This window comes from Poecile atricapillus, chromosome 4 (genome assembly GCF_030490865.1).
Source record: "Poecile atricapillus isolate bPoeAtr1 chromosome 4, bPoeAtr1.hap1, whole genome shotgun sequence".
NCBI lineage: Eukaryota > Metazoa > Chordata > Aves > Passeriformes > Paridae > Poecile > Poecile atricapillus.
Window position 1 is genome coordinate 29,850,158 of NC_081252.1, and position 22,212 is coordinate 29,872,369.

At 37.6% G+C, this 22,212-nt stretch overlaps 1 protein-coding gene across 1 annotated transcript in view; it reads right to left on the reverse strand.

Annotated features, from left to right (window-relative positions):
- The window catches only part of COL25A1 (collagen type XXV alpha 1 chain), a 126,295-nt gene that overhangs the window by 99,733 nt on the left and 4,350 nt on the right, over positions 1-22,212 (reverse strand). The window contains exons 2-4 of the mRNA XM_058838838.1: positions 20,162-20,179; positions 1,915-1,941; positions 1,727-1,753 (exon numbers count right to left, since the gene is read on the reverse strand). Coding sequence (XP_058694821.1) covers positions 1,727-1,753; positions 1,915-1,941; positions 20,162-20,179 — 72 coding nt within the window. The remainder of the gene's footprint in view (positions 1-1,726; positions 1,754-1,914; positions 1,942-20,161; positions 20,180-22,212) is intronic.

The following is a 22,212-nucleotide window of genomic DNA, read 5'->3' on the forward strand; positions in this document are numbered from 1 at the left end:
ATAGGACACAACAATCTCTGCACAGCAGAGGTCCCACTGCAGTAACACTGACCAAACCTGCATCTTCTTATTGGGCACTGCCAACACCTCCAGACCAGGCACTGAAAGCCACATATGCTTAACCACTTGATAGTTCTTATATCTCTTCAACATTTTTCCAGGATTTCTGCATCATCATTCCCTTGTATTGATACCACTTCATTTGTTCTCCAGCATTAGACCTCTGGGTCTTTCCCTGAAAACTTCTCTGACACTCGTAATTCCAGATTCTTATCCTCAGCTATGTAATGCTTTTCAAAACACTGATCTTCCATATTTGTTATTGCATCCCTCTCTTATACTTCCATCAAATTTGCTCTCCTGTTCTTTTGGATCTACAGACACAGCTGTGAATGTAAGAACATGCCACCTTCTGCATGTAAGGCTGCTTAGTGCAAGCACTTACACATGAACCTGTCTTAGGCCACCTGAATGGAGCATCCCTTCCTAAGCCACAGGCACTGCTCTCCTCCCCTGCATCTCTCACATTCCCTGTGAAACCCTGTAACACAGAACCAGACAAAATGTACAGCCTCTGTCTCTAAGAGACACTTAGTTTGCTTAGAAGTAAAAAGGAAATTTTTACTTTATTCAGAACCTTTAGTTTTAGTTTGTGTGTTAGTTACCTAGAAAAAAGGTTGCTCTCACTGTTACTCTCTGCATTCTTTTATTTATTTAAGTAGTTTTCCAGCTCTTACTGAGTTTCAACTGAAATAATATTTAAAGCTGTTCACTCTCAGGCCACTGTCTTTATGATGTGCAGCCCTAGCACCAAGCATACCAGGACACCCTGGTAGTTAAGGGAACATCAAAATCAGCTGTGAAAGCATGTTGTGACTTTAGATAATCTTACTGGCTGAAAAAATGTAAAATCCAATTAAATCAAATTATATGAAACAAAACAGCAGAATGAAATAAAGCTGCAAATTCAAAATATTTAACATAGTTAACAGATGAAAATAATCCATGGAACATACTGTTATGGGAAAAATTATAAACATGTAACTGAAGAGAGTTACTATATCATCTGAACAATGTAACCAAGCGTTTTCTAATGAAGCACAGATGTAAAGAAGAGTGAACTAGCACAGTCAATCCGTTCGAACTTACACTCCTGTATGCCTCTATTTCTCTGTTAAAATAAACATGACGTTTAGAAATTAAAAGAACCTTCTCATTTTCTAAATTGAATCATGTTTTAACTGTCTGGATTGTAACTACAAGGTGATAATATTGTTATTTTTAAAAATATTAAATACATACATGTCAGGAAAAAAGCTAATACATGCATACATTATATTTTTTTATAATTCACTAAATATTAGCTACATTTTACATCAAATCCCACTGGCCCTCTGCATTGTGGAAGCCCATGCATGGCATGAACACATTGCTGGGGAAACTGGTTTGGTTAGGAAAGCCAGCCTTATACAGCAGAGCAAAATCACTGTGGATGGAACCTGCTTCCACCCATAATGGAAACTGTACACTATGGAACCACTCAAATCTTCCCAGACACTTCCTGCTCCCGTTCAGTATTGCTGTCCTGCAGACACTTCAACATGCAGGGTAAATGCAGCTAATAAGCATAATTAGCTCAGACAGTGTATTTTGATTTAGTTTTGCACTAAAGACTAATTGCCTACTCAGCGAAGGGGAAGTGTAACATTTTTTTTAAGATGCTTACCCGAGGGCCCTGATCACCTTGATCTCCCTGCAAAGTGGAAAGATGAGATGATAGGTTTAACACAGCATCTGTGTGCTACCCAGCTCTCTTACATAATCTAACATTTCACTGCATCAATACAGTCTCTGGAGTTCATGCTGGGAGGGCTTTCCAGTCACCTTGTAAGAATCACCCGAACACCAACTCACCTTCTCGCCTTTTGGACCAGGAGGGCCCTGAAAGAAACAAAGGCAAAGATTAATTACTGATACTGATGAAGTCCTGGGACACAGCAAGAAACAAGTCTGTGCCAATCAGCAATTTCTTCCCAACAAGGTATTTCTTTATAATTTTTAACTCCAAATGCCGGTGCTATTCCAGAGATGGCTTCTTCACTGTACTAATAATAGGAACTGCACACTATTTCTTGAATAGTTTGCTAACCCTATGTGTTGAATCAGTCTACTTAGACAAGCAGAACTATGCCTGAAATGGCAAAATATCTACAGATTTCACTCAGGGACAATAGTTTATCTCCTATCAGATAATAAAATTTTTCTTAGACTGCAAAAGTTCTTAGCAAGTACACTTAATAAATTCAAATATATATAAATCTGTCATGTATTTTGGCACCCTCCTTGTCTTAGATTGCCAAAGAAAAATGGATTTGAAATTCTAAAAGTAGGATTTTCATTCCTTTGTTTGGCAATCCTGATGTTTAGTCTCGAGCAGAGTGTTTAGGCAAAATGAGCTCTTTGTGTAACATGATTTTGCAGGAGTATTACTTTTTGTTACTTACCACCCAACAAACAGTAAGGTGACAGAATCACAAATAGGAGGTCCTTTCCTATTCCATTTTTATTGAGCACTCACCAGAAAGCTAGCAGCAGGTTTCTAAACAACTAGTTTTTCAGGTTAGCATCTTGTGAATAAAAATGCTATCAGTCTGCAAAAACCTGCCTGCTTACACAGTGCAGACTCTACCTCCAGCTTTCTGAAGGATATGCAGGTGTTTCATTACAAAGAACTTCATTACCTGAGATACATATGAAAGCAGCTGTAAACAGAGAGGAAGCCATTCGAGCCAGCATGGTTCACTGTGATAACACAAAGAGAGTATGTGGCAGTACGTGTGTGTGTGTGTGTGTGTGTGTGTGAGTGTGTGTGTGTGTGTGTGTGAGGGTGAGTGTGCATGTAGAACAGGAAAAGATTTTCACTAACAAGACTGGTAAAAATTCATGTGGTTCAAATAAATGCAATGGAATGGAGGTCAGTCTGCTGTGTATTAAAGATGTGATCAACCACAGGCAAGTCTTTGAGAATCCCTGTTGTAGCCAATTTTCTGCTTAGTTTTAAGGGCTTCTGATGCATGCCAGAGAAGAGCATCTGCTGCTAAATCTTTCAAGGAATTAAAGCATATGCCTCTCCTTCCATGGCTTGCCATCTCTTCTGTCTGCTGCAGAGGACATAGAAACAAGTCTGCCTCCTGATGTCCCCACATCTCCTTCGGGAAGGACAGTGCTCACTGACAGCTGAGTGGAAACTATCTGCTCAATTTACTATGACCCCTGCCCACTTTGCATTGCCCTGCAAGCACTTGGCCTCTTTAAAAACAAATTAAACAAAACAATTTAATGAATAGATACAACCTGGCTGCACCTTTAAAGTCTCTCCATGTATTTTTTTATAATACTTTAACCCCTACTGTGCTTTCCCAGTTCACATGTTCACATAAATATATACTGAAAACTAAGTGCAGCACTGTCTGCTTTTAGCTACAGTCTCCACATACATGTATTGAGACGTGACTTTACAGTAGAGCAGGTCTGCTTTGAAACTCACACACACATAACACTGAGCTTGTGAATTTGTAAACTCATACCATCAGTACCACAGTAATTGCAAGTTGGGAAGAACTAAAATCAGTCGGTGCAGGCTGTTGCTGCCTTCTCCACCGTGAATGCAAAGCACAAGTGAAGAGCTTGTGCTCGTGTGTTCCACCTCCTTGAATTACCAAGCCATTACTGGCTCTGAATATCTTACTGCTGCAAAGTACAAATAGCATGACCCCTATCTGCTACAGTCAGAATCCTATTTCTCAGGCCTTAGGCATGAAATTATAGATAACCTGACATGACTGAGGCTGTAAACAAATGTTGTCTTGTGGGAGCTGTTGCTGCCTTCATTTAGATGCTCAATGCCGTTCCTTTGCCCAAGAGTGGTTCTGCTTCTGATGGGTTTTGGCTCATAACTTTTCTGAAGCATGCTTGCCACAGCTCTTCCTGTTGGTAGAAACTACAACAGGAGAGATCACATCAGCTGTCTGAACTAAGCTGGCTCACTGGAACAGAAACAACTCAGAGCTCACAGGAGGGGTTCAGCCACCAGATCTGCAGGGCCACTGCGCTGTCTCCCTGGTACCACTGGAACCACCACTGTGTTCAGCCATCTCCAGTGCACAAGTGGCCCTTTCCCCTACCTTGCATATTTTCCTCTGCCAAGAGTTCTCTGAAAGTACAATCTATACCCGGACATGCTTTTTAATAAGACTGAACCATATCTCCCTTTCTTTTCTCATTTTTCTGTGCAGGATTTTCTGAAAACGACCTGTGCACATCATAATCAGAATTTGTTTTGTTTTTATTGCTTGTTGTTTTCTCTCCCTGAGTGGCATACACCATCACCTCTATCGAGTCATCCTTCCAACACACAAATTTTTCATAAAAGTCTTCATAAACATCTGACAATTCTATTGTACCAGGAGTTAAAAACAGCTTTTCAAAAGCCCACAAAAGCACTTCTGGTGTAAGCATTCTCACAAGTCTCTTCATTTGTATTTGCAATGCTTTAGCTTTCTCCAAGAGTCTTGAAAAACAAACAACTGCAAATAAAAATGGCTCTTTTGGATGCAAGTGAAGAGAACCAGCAGGGTTCCATCAAAATAAAAATTAATGGAATACTTTCATGGCTTGTTCACCCATCTCTGGCTTTTCCCCCACTGTTTCAATTGTTCTCTATTGTTTTTGCAACTTTAAACAGAAAACTCCTATCCTCAGCCTTTGACATCTTCTTTCTATTTGTGCTGCAAAATTCTCCCAAGGTTTTTTTACTGCAGAGTTTATTAGTGTGTGTACACTGAGTGGAGGCAGGGAGGGAGAAAAATCTGAGGGGAAGTTGGGTTTGTGGGGGTGGGGTGTGATCAGGAGACAGATTTGTTTAAAGGAGGGCAAGGTTTCTTCTGTTTAAGGGTACAGACACAAAGCACAGAGTGAGTAAAATAACACTAGTTTTGTAGGCCACAGCATAGACTTGCTGCTTTTTTCCCAGGGAGACTTCTGTGCTTTCATTTATGAGATGGCAGAGATCAAGCCGCGAGCTGCCGAACAAATGTGAAAGCATTTTGTGTAAGTTATATGAAACGTCTGAGGTCAGAGCATTTCTGAAATAACTTTGCAGTGTTTTCACTGGAAACAGAGGCTCTTTTCTCAAAGTGTAATTATCTACTCCAGACTACTATACATTTTCAAGGAGAGTTTATAGCCTGTTTCACATAAGCAAGGCCTTGTAAATCTCAAACACATGCAAAATCTGCATTTATAATTAGGTGAAAAATACTACTGTTTTTAAAACAAGGTTTCCTAAAGCAGACTGAAAGGCCTCCGGGCACCTGCCAGCCAAAAACAAAGCTGAAATCAGAGTCAAATCCAAAAAACAGCCATATTCAGGATTACCAACAGGTGACCCCTCCCTGCCTTTTTTTTTTTCCTATCAGAATCCCATTTCCATACTCTGAAGAAATTTTACATTATAATAAATATGTATACAGGAATAGAAAGGCAAGTGTATGCAATACTAGAAAACAGGAGACTGAGCTTTGCAGTCCTCATCATCCAACATTCCCTTAGAATTAACTGTGTGTGATCAGCATGATTTTTTTCACACGGCTGAAATTTTATAATTAATTCCCTGAAAGATGCAATTTTGTAGTCCACCCTTGAAGCCTACATAGTTTTGCAAAAGTTACATCCAGAGACCTCTTAAAAAGCCAACAGTTGACTTACACTGGTTTTACAAACATTCATAATTATCAAAATTCTCTTACAGATCTATTCTCTCCACATACCTCTTGCTACAGATCTGCCTTTAGCCATTATACAGGAAGCTCTGCTGCAAACTCACCCAAAAGGCTCCAAGAATTGATGGGACAGTAGAACTGAAAATAGTAAGGGGTTCTCAGCACAGACTACAAAGAAACAGCAATGCTGAAGGTTCTGTAGAAAGCTCCACAGTCAGTACAGAGGAGTGCAGATTTTTCCTGACTGTCAGACAGCCCACATGATGCCTCCAGGTAATGGTAAAAAGGACCAGCCAGTGCCCAGCACAAGTTGGTGACAACCAACCAACCAATAGAATCCATAACAGTCCCAGGTCCTATTGGGATCATCCACCCTCACAGCCCCTAAGGAGCACGACACATCAAACTTGACAGCTCCCATCAGACAGAGCTAGCACAGAAGACACAGGTGACAATCACCTTTCAGACACAGTCTGCCTTCCTACGCTCCCACCGCAGCAGCCACAGGCTAAGGCAAGCTGGCAGCTGGAGGATTGAATGCAGTTTGTGAGGTTCAGCCTTCATTTTCATTTGGGATCGAGGGGCACACAGTGCAATCATCCCACAGTGTGACTGGCAGCCTAAGGCAACAGCAGCCTTGCAGAAATAAATGGAACAGTGAAGCTATTCCAACATCATCCAGACAAATCAAAAAGGGAATCAATTTGCCAGCTTAGTTTAATCATGTTTTAACAACTAAACATCATGCCATACATTGCCTAAGTTAATTCAATATTGCAGATTTCTTTAAGAGTAAAAGGTGGCTTTAGCACGTAACAACAAAATAATCAGATACAAAAGCTGAACTTACTTTCTTTGAAACTTGACTCATGACTTCGATAAATTACAAGAATCTGACTGGAACAACAGTCCCCAGTCTATCCTATAATTGCTGCAAAATATTAGGATCAGATGTGCTGAATCATAGGAGGTTACACAGAGCATTATGAAACACCCATCGTGCTTCAGAACTATTTTGAAGTTCCTACACTCATTTCAGTCTTGTGTCCACCATACAGACCCTGAACTATTGAGGCAATGTGGTTTTGGCATCTGCTGAGCTTGGCCATGCTTTCAGCCAGTGTTTACATATGCTAGTTTACAATGCCAGCATTTCACCTTGCAACAATTTTGTAAGTACTCAGAAGAATTTTCAGTGAATCTGAACAGTTTCTACTGCTGAAGTGCCTTCCTTTTTACATGTTTTATTCTTCTCCTGTAATATGACTGACTTGTGGTGAAAACTTCAATAAACCACCTCTCATAAGACTCTTACTAATATCTCGTTTCCTCCCCTTATATTTTAAAGTTTTTGTTAAAAATCCTAAGGCAAAGAAAAAGAAACCTGAATTTTTGACACAATAATGGTGACTGCCTTGAACAACATTTTGTTAATGATTTAAGCTAAGAAACATAAAACTGATTTATACAGCAATCTAGATAAACAGCTCCGTTAGCATTCACAACCAGCAAATTATAAATTATTCCTGCTAAAAATTCGTAAAGATGTATTCAGAAGTCAGTGATTTATAGCAAGATATAAATCAGACAAGTTTATAAACTACAGGCAGGAGAACACAGTCTACCCAAAATGTCTCAAGAAACTATTCAGACTGTAATTTAGACATTCATTTCTCATGCAGCGCTCTTGCTGAGGTTGGGATGGGGTGGATTTTTGAAAGTTATGATTCTGCTCACAAAAATCAGTGTCCAGTGTCCCAAGCAAGAACCTGCCTAAAGGGGATCTCCTCTTCCTTTCCCTTCCTTCTACAGACAAACATGTTTCTCTTTGAAAGCCCACAAAACAACCTGAACAGTCCTACAAAGACTCTATGGTATAGAGGGAATGTGACTATGTACCCGTTGCCTGAGCATGAAAAAACAAGGATCAGCTTTACTATTTCCACAAATTAATTTAAGTAAATATTATGAATTGAATCTGCTAAGTTTCTTGTGAGTCAGGTAGCTGATATGTGTGACAGTAAAAACAATTATATGGCTGCAGAAAAAACCTGTCACATTCTTAAAGAAAAGAAACTGGCTTCTGGTAAAGTCAAAAGCCTTCTGACTTTCACCTACTGCTCAACACACTGTAATACATGTATTTCCTGAATTTCAGCCCTCATTGCCTTGTCCACAATGAACCCGCCTATTCTGCTTGTCAGATAAGCAGAAATTCACTGATGAAGTTAGAGATTTGATGAAATACTGTAAAAACCAAACAACAAAAAAACTCCACAAAGGAAATGCCACTCTTGTAAACTGGTAAAACAGAACACAAAAATACAGATGAAAAAACCTAATACTACTGTATCTCTCATGTTATAAGAAAACAACCAGAGCTTTTGATTTCAATAACAGGAAGGAAGGAAGATTGTGAGGAAGATACAAACACAATCTTCATTACTTCGAAACCACAGAAACACAAAATTTTGGCTGGCACTCAGAACTGCAGGAAGACATAATAAAACACAACTGATGTGGGCTCTACAGAATCAAAATTCAGAAAGCAGACTGAACAGGGAGGTTTTTGTATTATTACTGTTATATTTGCTATTTCCACTGCAGTCTGAGAATTTTTTGGATTTCCATCTATGATTTTTAACAATATTTTTAATTAAAACAATCAGCTTCAGTGTTCAATATTTGGTTTACAAAACATTTCAAAAATGAGGCATTTTTGATACAGACTGGTTGAGACTTCCTATTCTTCCACCCATCTGAAAGCAGATCCTTCCCATCAGATGTCCACCTGAGACTTGAAAAAACATCACATGCTATCTTAGAATCACCAAAGAGTTTGGGTTGGAGGCCTTTGAAAGTCATTTAGTCCATCCCCCCTGCAATGAGCAGGAGCCTCCTCAACTTGACCTGTGTGCTGGTCAACAAGTTGCCCATCCAACCTGACCTTAAGTGTTTCCATGGATGAGACATCCACCACCCCTCTGGGCAACCTGTGCCAGTGTTTTACCATCCTCACTGTACAAACATTCTTCTCTATGTATCTAGTATCAATCTACCCTCTTTTAGTTTAAAACCAGTAACCCTTGAACTATCAATAACACGCCCTGCTGGAAAGTGTAGTATGACCAAGATTATCTCCTCATCCTCTGGTATTTCAGGTAGGCTGCTCTGCACTCCTCTACCCTCACAGAGCCTCCCTACTTCCTCCTCCTCTTCCTTTAGTCCCACTTGATCCCATACTAAATGGCTATAGAGCAGAATTTGGTTTTTATCCCTTCTCCAATAGGAATACACATACTTAAGAGTGAGTGTGTGTGTGTGTGTGTGTGTGTGCGTGTGTGTGTGAGAGAGAGAGAGCATGCTGGTGGTGGAACTTAATTAAAAAATACTGCATTTCTAGATCAGCATTCATTCAACAGTTGAAAAGTTGATATATAGCATGGTAGCTGTCGAATAGACAAGAATAGCAATTCTGTCAATAGCAGAAAACATTTATTTTAAGTCATGGGATTCTTGATAAGATTCAATAGTTTGTAAGATTCAATAACAAAAGAAAGTGTAGTTGATTCAGTCTTGTGCCTTTTTTAATAAGTATTCAGTATGTTCAACAGCAATAATGCCACAGGAATTCAATGAGTTAAAAATATATAAAAAATAATGCTTAGTAAAAAAGAAGACAAGAATTAAAGGCTGCTGTCAAATTTTACAATAACAAATACTAGAGTGCCAAGATTTTTCAACGTTGACTGCTTCACCTTTTCTTTAGAAGAACTGCATTATTTTTGTGTCAAACTACTGAAGCAGAGAAATTTTTATAGCTCTAAACTGTTTTTATTTCCACAGATTTCATGCCTTTTATTTTGCACTAAACATTGAAAGGGATACATTGAACACTGAAACAAATGAGAAAAAGTAACTAGGACTCCTTAAAACTTCTGATTACCTCAGTTTATTAAAATAACACTGCCATAGTACCACTCCAGAGGAGTTTTCTGCACTAGCCAGTGAGAACTGCACCTGTAAGCAACCAGTAAGTAGAATGTACAAATACAGAGCTGTTTTTCCCAAAAATACTCATATCCTTCTGGCACCCTGGTCTAAGGAGATATTTTGGGCATTGATGCCTTGAATCCAATAAAATATTCTAATTCATGGAAGCAATTAATATGCCCCCAAATCCAATTAAGAATTTGAGGGGAAAAAAAAAATTCACAAAAGAAAGAATAGCAGAGTGAGATTTTGAGCTTATAAAACTGCATTGGGATTATGAAATTACATTCTGTCTCTCTTTCCTAACACAACAGAAATTGAAAAGAAAAAGAATACGTATTTTGCCAATAAAACTCAATTCTTTTTTCAGATTTTTGAGACAAAAACTTCACCATTAAGTACATTTGTACTTCCTTTGGTAGATTTTTATCCACAGGCCCGTTCTCTTATCTATTCCTAAAAGCTTAGTAAGAAAAAAGCTCCTCACTGGGAGTTAACAACTTCCTTTATTTTCAGAAACAGTAGTTCATATTCCAGTGCTTCAGCTGTTTCTAACCTAAAACTTGAAAGATGGTTTCTGTAATTCAAACACCTCTGGTGCTTCCCTGATTGTTCACTAGCCTGGTAGATAATTCAGGTGAAATGAGAGTGCCCTTCACTCAATCTTTTTTTGTTTGACTTAAAAGAACCTTTCTGATGAGGATGGCAGGCTGAACTTCAGATATTTTGAAGGAAACAGACAAAGGATGAAAGCAAGGGAATGGGGGAGTTTCAGAACAATGGAGATTCACCACTGCCACTCACTACCTACAGGAGAAGTACCTATGGTGATCAAAATACATCTTCCAAGCTCCCTAGCCTTTTGGATACTTCAGCTTTGCTGTCTGCATTACTACTGTGTGATGAAAAAGCATCCAAATATCCACCAGGCAGATCCTCCTTCGACCAGCAGCTGAGTGAAGGAGATTTATGTACTTCATTAACAGGTGCTGCACAGGGTCCAGCTCTACAAAAAAGTATTAACTACACAGAAACAGATGATTTAAATTAAAAAAAAAACCCAAACAAACCCAAACCTCTCTGTTCATCTATTTGAAATAAGGGCTAGTTTCAAAACCAGGCTGTTTTTTGAAGAATTTTGGCCTGTACCTGCTATCATATCAAGGCAAATTTATAAAGTAATAAAGGCTGAACTTGTGCAAACAAGTAAACCTGCACAGCTCACATCTGAAGGATTTGCAGATAACATTTATTTGCCGTATTTTAACACTAAACCTATTTTCAGCAAGAGGATTTTATCACAAACTTTGAAAAAGGGAAGGCCAGATCCATTCTTCCATTTACTGTGGTTCCTCCACACTGGTTTCAGCAGCAATGCTCTGAGTTTCACTTAGTATTTCAAAGGCAAGGCATACTGCCTATGCAATGCTTTCTCTTTTCCAAATTTTGCTACTCAGTACAGGAGATATTTTGTCATCTAGGGTAGTAGAATGTCGAAGAAAGATTTAGATATTCCTTTAGTGTTGTCTGCAAATGCTACTATAAAATGCTATTGTAAAAGTTGTGTGTTAGATTACTTAAATCATGAATGGTTAAAAGAAAATGGCAGTAAAATAGCAGTATAAAGCCAGAGCCATGCAAAAAATAGCACCAGGGGCAGAAAGGCTTCTGAGATATCTACAGATTAAGAACAATGGAATTATTTCAAAAACTAGGTAACTTTTTAAACTTCAGGATATGCTAATGCTTGGGAAGAATTTATTTCAGCAAAAGATGATACATTCCTCTGAGAATCTTATTCTTTCTTTCCAATTACTCTTTGCAAGTTCTGTAGTTCCTTAAATTGTTCCTGTGCATGGGCTCCACTGGTACGCAAAAAAGCCTTTTCACAAGCACAGTCTGACAAATGTCATGATAAAAGCTGCACAAACCCACCTGAAGTCACCTGCAAGTATTAGGTTACTGCAAAAGTTTCTGAACTATCCCAGGCACAAGGCATTGCTAAAAGAGGCAAAGCTTGACACTCAAAGTCATAACTCTAGTCTTGATGGGGATATGTCAACCCTTAGTCAGATTAATTTATTTAATGTCAAACAGTATATTAAAAGAAAAGCACAAAAAATAGCATATAAAATAGTATTTATGTTACAATAAGACAAACAAATGTCAGAACAAGAACTAAATCCTTCATTTATCATCACAAATTCTCTTATCTATAAAGGAGAACACTACAATGATGTATTTCATAGGGCTATTTTGAGAACAGATTTGTGAAGTTTGAGATGGAACACTGATAAATGCAGATGATTTTTTTTATGAACTAATGTACACATATTTTATATGCAGACATACGTAAAAGTGAGATGACTGAATATATTTTTGTAACCTGTAAGGCTGGAAACATCTTTATACAGGAAGTAATTTAAGACAACATAAAGTTTATTAAAAACAAAACTGTTTTCTCCTCAAGACTAAGAATATGGACTACAAAATTCAGAACATCTTCAGGGGAAATCAAACACATATGTATATTTGTACTTAAATGGATATTCATTCTTTTTGGCAAATGATCACTAGCAGACATACTGGGCAATATAGCTGGATTGTATTTCTGAAAATACGTGATTCTCTTGCATGTTTCTCAGCAGCTCACAGCTCTTGAATATTACTGATGGATCTCAGTAAAAAACTATATTAGGAAATCCTATGGTATTGTAGGGACAAACAAAGCATTTTTGAAATTGGCAGTCTAAAGCTCACTAACAGAATGGACACTTCCATGCCGTGCTCATTAGTAACATTACTGGCAGTACACAAAATATTCCAATGAAAGTAACTGCTGCATTTTCTGCCTTTTTGTTCCTTCTCAAAACTTGACTCATACTTACAGGAAAAAATAATATATCAGCACAGCTCTTCATGCATCAATTCAATATAAAAAAACCTAAAGCATTTCTAGTAACACAGAAATTTGCTTGAAGTAAAATTTGGTTCAGGGGAGTATAAATTATAAATTATATAATAATTTATATATTTATATAAATATAAATTTTGAAGGTTTCCTCTACCAGCCTGAGATCCAAGTCTCCCAGGTCTGCTCAAGTTTACAGGACTTTCAAGCATCTAGCACAAAACATCACCTGATCTGATAGTGGCTTTCAAAGAAATTCTGATATTTTGAAAACCTTGTGAAAGACTAATGTCTTAGACATCACAACATTATCTTCAAGTCACAATAAGCCTGATGAAATACACATTTTTATAACTTCTAATTTCTGTCCTTTTTTTTTTTTTTAGCTAGTGAAACTACTGGGATCTGCAACAAATTGAACTGGAATTCAAAGCTAAAATACAGCATGAAGATCACTAAAAACAATAAGCCAGCATGAGTTTAATATCAAATTAAAAACATGTGCAGCAGGATAGTAAAATACTATATAATATTCCTGAACACAGTGCAATACGTTGCTTTGACATATTCCCTAACAGAACACAGAACACACTAGTGTATTTCTGCCATATGTAGAATAAGAGGAAGAAAATACGAAGGTTGTTTGATAAAGAAATGATTTAGTAATACAAGAAATATTTCAGAGCTCTTAATTATATTTTGACAACTCTTTGTAATGTCATAATGGAACCACAATACTAAGTTTGCAATCGCTTTTTTGTACTCATATGTACTCTGTTAAGCTAAGCAATGCTTTACCAAATTAAGGCTTGCAAGTAATTTTTGCTTCACAGTTCCTCACTTGCTGTTAGAATATCTACTATGCCCTGGTGACAGCTGGAACTTCTAGATGAATAGATGGAATGCTAATGTGCAATTCCCCATCACATTTATATTGGCATTTGTAACCAGTGAATCAGATCTTCATGTTTATTTTATGAAAACAACCCCAATTCTTTTTAAAAATTGATGATGCCACCATGAAGAAAAGTTGCTAACATCCTACAAAGCTCTCGTGCATGTTTTCTTTTAGAGTTTTAAATATTAGTTTTATGTATTACCTAATTTTAGGGCTTGCTTTTTCAGACTAACGGTATCATAAATTGTTGCTATGTGAACTATGAAGTGAGATCAACTTCTCAAAGTTTTGGGTCAAACTGTTCTCAAAGCCCATCTTCCAAGCTTTCTTTGGAAGCTACTCCCAAAAGAGATCTTCAGATTCTATAAAAGAAGCCACCTTCATAGGAGAAGAATTTATTTTATCCAGCATATCCAGAGCTGCTAATTATATTGCATGAAGAGACCTTTTCACAGAATTCTGTACAATGAATATTCTTGATTTTCTGTTTGTAGAAAATCAAAACCTAGTCTGAATCGGTAACTGTAAATTAACAGAATTCAAGTCTGACACTTTGTGAACCAAGCAAGAAAATAAGGAATAAACTATCTGTTCCAGGAAATTCCGTGGAACATCTGAACATCTTGCTATTTCAGCACCAGATAGCTACTGAAATTATAACTCAAAAGCTTGCCTATCAGAGTAAGTAAAAGAACATAGTAGCACAGTTGGGGTAGGAGTCTGGCGTCCTCTTGGTGTCTGACAGAGCCTGATGAGCAGAGCTCTAAAAAGTCTAATTATCCCCAACTAAGTTCACTTAGCAGGGTACTGTAGGGAAGTCATCAATCTGCCATTAGAGGCTCCTTTGCAATTCCTGACAAAAGGGTGGGAAAAGACAAGTAAAAAAATATGTTGAAAGCAGAGCATAGTATCAAATCAAACAAGAATTTTTTTGTTGATTCTTGGAACTTTTACTTTCCTCTGCCTTTTTAAATTATGTGTGGTGCATCCTTAGTCTTGGTAGAACAGATAGTTCAGAATAATTTGCCCTTAAATCTCCAATTTTATGCTCTCCATTTTACAGAGCAAAGAATCTGCTTACTTGCACTGATACTGTCTGCTTAGCCAAGAAAACTGTTTAATATTCACAGCTCTTCTGGTTTACACATGTGCGTAAGTTTTATATTTGAAAGTGCCCACTGTTGTTGTCAATGCCTTCTAACAAAACTAACTTCTATTTTATTACATACGAAGCTGAGAAAGCATCATACTTAAAAAGAATTAAATGCACAATCTCCTTCTGAGAAGACACATTCTGGCTTCTTTTGTGTCATAAACACTTACGCATACAGTAAATGAAGTTTTGAGCATGATTTCTCCTCTTAACATTCTCTGATGTGGCTCATTTTAGCAACTAACATAAAATGAAAAGCCATGAAAATGGCATTTGTTTCTTCTTGTTCACAAATCAATATGGGCTGTTTCCTAAAAAGGTCTCACAATTTCAACTGTGTTCAAAAATGCTATTACCATTTAAGAAAGGAGAATGGCAACTAAACAAAAGTTCTGCCTGCTTAAACACATATGAAACTCAGTACAACATTGTTTATTTATGTGATGCCCTCAGATTAATTTCTTATCTCAAAATTTGCAGTAAATCGTTATTAGCAGCAAAGGCATTAAGGATTTATCTTTGTTATTTGTAAAAAGAAAGGAAGAAACAGACATCTTTACAAGTCTGCTACCTAATGTTAATAAACTAATTGTTGAAGTTTGACAGCAAAATCTGACCTGCAACTTGTAACTCAAAAGCAGATTAGGATTTGTATAATCAGACTGAGTCATACAATTCTTCAGCTGGATCAGAAGTTTAAAAAGGAGCATAGGGTATGAGTTTCTAGGAGAAATACCCCACAAGATCATTCTCAACAGTGAAAACAGCTGATGGCCTAGCTACAACCACTGGGATTCTCCCAGGAGCAGCAATTTTACTGCACTGTGTATGTGAAAGTGAACTATTTCTTCAGTCTTTGGCTGATTATATCCTTTATAAGTGTACTTCTTGCCTCCCTCCCCGACTCTCCATGCAAGTAGAGTCTTGAGGCATTTGTGAGAGCAAGCTGCTAGGAAAAAAGGAATATGGAATTTACACCTCAATTTATGGTGGTCAGAACAACAGAAACATGTCCCACTCTAACAATCTGACAGGTAGAAACCAATCTGCATCACTGGTCGACAGGACATTATGTACCTTGCCCATAGCCTAAAAAGCCATAAAAAACCATACACAATCACTTGATGTTATCAACTGCCCCACTACTGAATGGCTTACATTGAGAGCAGTATTTAACAGGTTGTGGAATGCAGATGGCTATCCAAACTACCAAAGCTGAAAGGGAAGCTCAGCAGGAATTAGAATACATTTTATTTATAAAACCCCTTTCTCATCCTTTCTACTGTCAGATACTCTTTTCTAAGATCTAGGAGTCTCCCTACCATCACAGTGTTCTCTAGGAAGTGATAAATATCTTCCCCTAGACTGCTGCCTTCCAAACCTACTCGAAACTAGAGCCTGTGGCCTGCTGTGTGTCTCTGTCCTTTGATAAAAACCAGAAAATGAAAAGTTAAAATGGTTTCCACCAGCACTGTTGACAGCACAAGCCAGTAATAGCCAGTTTAACCATGAATCAGAATCTCTGTCATCAGAAATTAAAAATACTCCAGTCACATAGCCTGATGCTTGATGGTGAAAGAGAAGACACACATACATTTGTCACCAGAACTGCTGTGGAAACCCCTTATCATGCACCAGGCACTGGAAAGTTTCAGGCTGTTACAATGTCACATCCATGGATGCATCACATGAAGGAGAAGAAGAATCTCATGAAAACAAATATCAATCATTAATACTTTGTCCATTTCTAATGCAGACTTGGACATCTGCCAATGAGAAAGGAGCAGCATCTGTGAGGCTGCTGTATCTCAGAGTCCCACACAGAGAGTGCTCATGCATGCTGACATGAGAGACAGAGTATGTTCTGCTAGAGATAGGCCAGGGAGAGGACCTTGCCCCAGAGAAGGAAACAGCTTGCTGGCTGAGATGAACTCACACCAAATTACAGTCTTTAACAGTTTTAGTTCAGCAAGATTTTTTTAAAGGATTATTTTGTTTTCCTTCACCATAATATTAAAAGCATGGCTTCTAGTATTTACATGAACCTTACCTCTAAACAACAAAACAAGTTTAAAATAGCCAGCCTTCTCTCTTTACCCAGATAGTACATTTCTTAGAGAATTAACATCAGACTAGAAGCTAAACTTTTTCTCTGAAAAGCAGGAATGCTTCCATTATTTGCAAAAGAGAAAGCATGGGCAGATTTTGGTTGTATAGATTTACTGGGAGAAGAACCCTTTCTGGTTCAAGCTAGTCTAAATACATTTTTATATTGCTGATAAGGAAAAGCAGGTACTTTTTTGGTTCGCCCAGGTCAGAATTTAATTTCAGCTAAAATATTAAATATTTTATTACTTTCTTTTCTACAGAAGAACTCAGCTTACATGGTATTTTAAGTAGCTTTCTTTTTAACAGTAAACCAAAATCATATGAAGGAACTTCATTTTTTTAAAGATTAGGCTAGAAATTATTTAGTATTTTTATTGTGGTATTTACTTTTCAGAGATAAAATAGAACCATAAGCTTTTTCTGGAAGAAAAAAAAAAAAAAAAAAAAGGTGCCCGTAAGTTATAATGAAACTTTAAATGGGAAAATGTGAAGCAAAATTATCTTTTGTCATCTATTTTTGAAGAAAATAAGCAGTAAAACAATTAAAATGGCAGGAGGTTGTGCCCAGTAATTAGTGTGTACTTTATAAAACCATAGCAAAAAAGAATAGGGATTAGTAAAACAGTGAGTTTAGAAATTATTAGAATTTATCCTTGATCTTAGCATGGACTTGCATGGCTAGGACATCAGGAACTTTTTAAGTGCTTCTCCAGTCAGTATAACAACTTTGTTCTTTGAAGTCAGGTAGCCTTTACTTATTAACCAAACTGATCAATAATTTAAATTTTTGATTTCTTATGGATGCAGTTAAGACCAGGGAAATTGCTGACAATCATAATAGGCTGGAATTTCTGCATTATTTAATGACATGCCAAGGGATTCTGAATTATTTTATCTGTATGTGAACAGATTCTGTTTTCTGTGGATAGCTTTAATTTTTAAAAGTCTTGAGATTTTCCAACCACAGCTTCCAATATTTAAAAAATACCACTTTTAATATTTAAAAAAAATGCTGTCTCACCAAGTTATCTGGATCTGAGTTTCAGTTTAAGGGGATAAACTTCTAAATGTACAGCCTCCATGTAGTTTCTTGAGACACGCAGATGTCAACACTGGCTAGAAAGCAGTTCGGCAGAACGGTTATCGGATTCAGTAGCTGCCTACAGTCAGAATCTGGAACTAGGAGGCACGAACGTGTGCAGCTAGTGTCATGTGAGAGATTCCCTAGGTATCCAAGACAGCTGCCTGTGACTGACAGCTACAACCACAGTCCAACACAGACTCCAGCCCCCGTACATAAAACAGCCAGCGGCTAAGGCCGGAGACGCTGGATCAATTCACACAGCAACAATGCCTGAATGCAGACAGTGTAACCGAGCCCAAGGAGTTTATCATGAGCTGAATGGGTTTCTAGGTGCACTGAGCATTGACTTAGCCTTCACTGACTGCAAGGAGTGCTTAGACACCTCACAGGTCAACACCTACCCAACACAAGCTAATAGGTTTAGGCGTCTTAATGTAAAGCTGAACACGACTCTGACTGTTTCATGACCTTATGTCTTCCCCACCAGTCCTCTCAAAAGAATTACTCCTGGACTCAATCAGCCAGTCGAAATGACTGAGTACACACATATCCTCCTGACACAATAGGAGCATCTTGAGCTGAAAAGGAGGAAAAGGCATTATTAAGAACAATGGTACGTGTTGCTGAGGACAATGCAATGACCCAGAGGGGAGCATTTCCACTGGGAGGAATTACTGAAGTTAACATGTAAGAATTCTCTCTTAAAAAAATTTGGGGAACATTTTTAGAAGGCTTTTTATTTGGTTTGCATCTCACTTCTCTTACACCCACAATGAGATTTCTCTGCCTTTCTGCCCTTGAAACAGCACTGAACACTGCCATCTCGATGGTGGTTCCTTGCCTACAGCTACCCCAGGGCATTTCATGTAGAGATATGAGCTCCAAGACTGAGCAGCTGTTTGCAAGCATTAGGCAAGAGACACTCTCCAAGCAACTGAAATGTGGGAGGTGGGGGTCCAAACCCAGAAGGAAAGGACACGGGTGGCAGCACAAGTTAACATCATCTAGAGGGCAGCCCACAGGCTGAAGTATCAGCCTCAGGTCCTCAGCAGAGCTTGTTCAGAGCTACAGTGCCACACAGAATTACAGTCTCTCTCTTCATCAACCCCCAGCAGCAGAGAGGCTGAAGATACCTCTCTGTGTAGTCCACACATCAAGAGCCTATTGTGAAACGTGAGTGCCATGGGCAGTGGTCATCCCCAGTATCATACAGACTTCTTATGCAATTCTATTAAACGGAGCCTGGCACTGCAAGGATACTGCGCATTCAGGCCAAGTGGTTTGGGGGTTTGTCAATCAATGTGTCTTTCAACAGAAAATGACATCTAGAAACTAAAAAAATCTAAAAGAAATGCTTGCTTCTTATAATGAAAATATTGACTTTAAAAAATTGCCAGTCAGTAAGGTGGTAAAGCTTTAACTTTCAATTATGATTCTGAAATTTAAAAGGACGTCGTAGAAATCCTGGTTTGGGTAACTAACTTATGCTAAGACAGTTCCACAGACCAAAGCTTACTTCCCACAAAGCATGTGGAGCATACAAAAAGGATGAGTTTCTCAAATGATTTTACTAAGTATGCCATTGGTACTGGCTTTGTAATTTATTTTTCCTTGCTCTTCCATATTTTTATAGCACTCAAATAATTCACATTTAACTTTTGCTATATATAATGTTTCCTTTCTGTCGGTCTATTTCTCCATTGGAACTGAAGTTAGGTCCCTAGATGTCCACGTCTTCAATTACAGCTCACAAGACAAAGTTCCACTATTCTTAAATAAAGCAGAACTAATTCAAAGCAGTGTATCTAATTAATCAAAATAGCTAGCAGTGCAATATTTAAAATAACTGAGGGCTGCCTGGATTATAGCAACATTATTAGCATGTGATTAATAAGCAGTTGAAGTATTACATTTGTTACACATTTGCTAAGTTATTTTATCTTGCTTTAAAGTTTGGTGGCAAAGTTTCAAGCCACAGTTAGGAGATTTTCTCTATTCACTATTATGTTGTTAACCCCACCATCTGGTCAGACAGCTGAGGGAACTTAACCATATGCGGGGGGCATATTCCTCTCTTGGGAAATATTTTTCTTACAGAATTATGCAATGGTTACCAGTTTCTATCTTATTACAGTAGGATCAAAAAATATGGTAAAATACTTTGTAGACAACCTGAGCTTAGTGGGCTCTGTATTTAACTGTTAGTTATGTAAGAAAGTAAGATGGCACTTACTTGAGGACCAGGCTGACCCTGAAAAAAGAGAAAAACAAAAGATTATGGTAAGTTATGACAAGGGGGAACTCCTTAAATAGTAGAAAACAGTTGCAGTGCTCTCTAATAAGGAGTTAACAACATATACAGTGACTGCACTAAAGTCAGCTTTTGGCCTCTTGATATTAAATTTGAGTGTTTTTATTCAAACCAATGAACTTACTTGCAGCTGATTCTAAAAATAAATTACAATAACATATCAAAACCACATTTGAGCAACTTATTTTAGATATTCATTAAAATTTGGAAATGATAGGAAGACCTAACTGACAGTTCTCAAGTGAGAAAGAAGTCAGAGATGCTAAGCTGATTCAGAAGCAGGTATTATGGGTTTTTTCTCTTTAATTTCTCTATTATGGGTCATCCCCGTGATTCAAGGAGATGCTACTTATTTACTATTACTGGTTATTGAATGAAAGAAGTCCCAAAACTGGAGGAACACAGTGCTGGACAAGCAGTAGTCTTTTTGCCATTGCTACAGGCACCACAGTTTTAAGCAAGTGTAAACCAGTATTTTAACCAGCAACAGTGAAAGGTTTGAGATGAGCTTTTGTCAGTCAATCCAAGAAGACAGCTGATACATTTCCTCTCTCGTATTTATTAACATCTCATTTATGTCACCCCTGGAGTGGAGAGGCACCCTTTGCACATTGAGGAGCTGTATTTCTTCTTGCTGCAAGTCCTTACAGAGAAGAATTCCTATCCCTAATTTCACTAGACCATAAAAGCCAATGAAAATCATGAATTATTTTAGTGCCCTTAACAGAAATTACTTGCATGAAGCAGAATTATTTTAGCAAACAGTACAGTAGCTATAAACAACATGACCCAGACAATCAGCTCACACTGTAAGACAGAGAAAAATAATTACATATTTCTCCTTAGAGAAAATTCCTTTAAATGCCTAGGGCTAGCTTAGCTTCTGGTGTTTTATAACAATTAAATAAAACTTCATTTAAACTTCATTTCCTTTTATTGACAGAAACTGAGCATTGAGACTTCTTTTAAATCTTATAAAACCACTTCAGCTGGAAGGTACATCTACAGAGAGTTGAAACTTTTCTGTCTGAACATCAGGAAACACTTTTTTTACTGTTAACCAAGCACAGGACGATGGGAGATTGTGGAGTTGCCATTCTTGAAGATACCCAATCCAGCATCTATACATGATGCTGGGCAAACTGCTCGAGACGGCTCTATTTGAGCAGAGAGGTTACACCAGATGACCCTTCCGACTTCAACCATCCTGTGATTCTGGGTGATTTTAGATGGGGTGAGGGGCAAAAGCATTTCAACTGGGAACCATTATCAACAAGAAAAGCAAATGAAGAAATGCTTTTTATAGTAACTAATAAAACTTTTTGTGCCAACTAAAAACCCTGATGAAATGGTATTTAAATTCACACAAATGTTTTAAAATGCTTTTTTTTAAATATATGGAATAACGTTGCAGAGAAATACTGGTAAAACACAGAATTATTGTGGCTATCTAATCTTTACACTGAATTCAGCCTAAAGCATTTGTTTTGGATGCTGCAGTCTTCTATTTGTTCCTTAGAACAAAACTGGACCACAGAGGATATAAAAAAATAACTTACTGGCTGAGGTTTGTCAGTTCAAATATTAGGCAAAACTTTCTGAGTTGGTGAGCTCTGTAAAGTTACACATCACACTGGGTTAATGAATATGACTGAGACTCCTCAGCACTCAAATTTTACCTCAGTCTTCCCCTCACAGCAGGTTTTAAGATATTTTATGTTATACCTGATTGTAAAATCATCAGGAATTTCTTAGTGATGCAGTACTGGGCAGCCAGTACAATAAAATTGTTTAAATTATCTAAACTAAGGTCTGTGCCTGCAAACTTTATACATAAAATTCAGAATACATTTGCTCACAATATCTAAAGTTGCAATAGATTTTGACCGAATCATTAAAGGCTGTCTCCGACATATATGTGTATATATATACATATATACCTACATACATACATATATATATATTAATTAAAA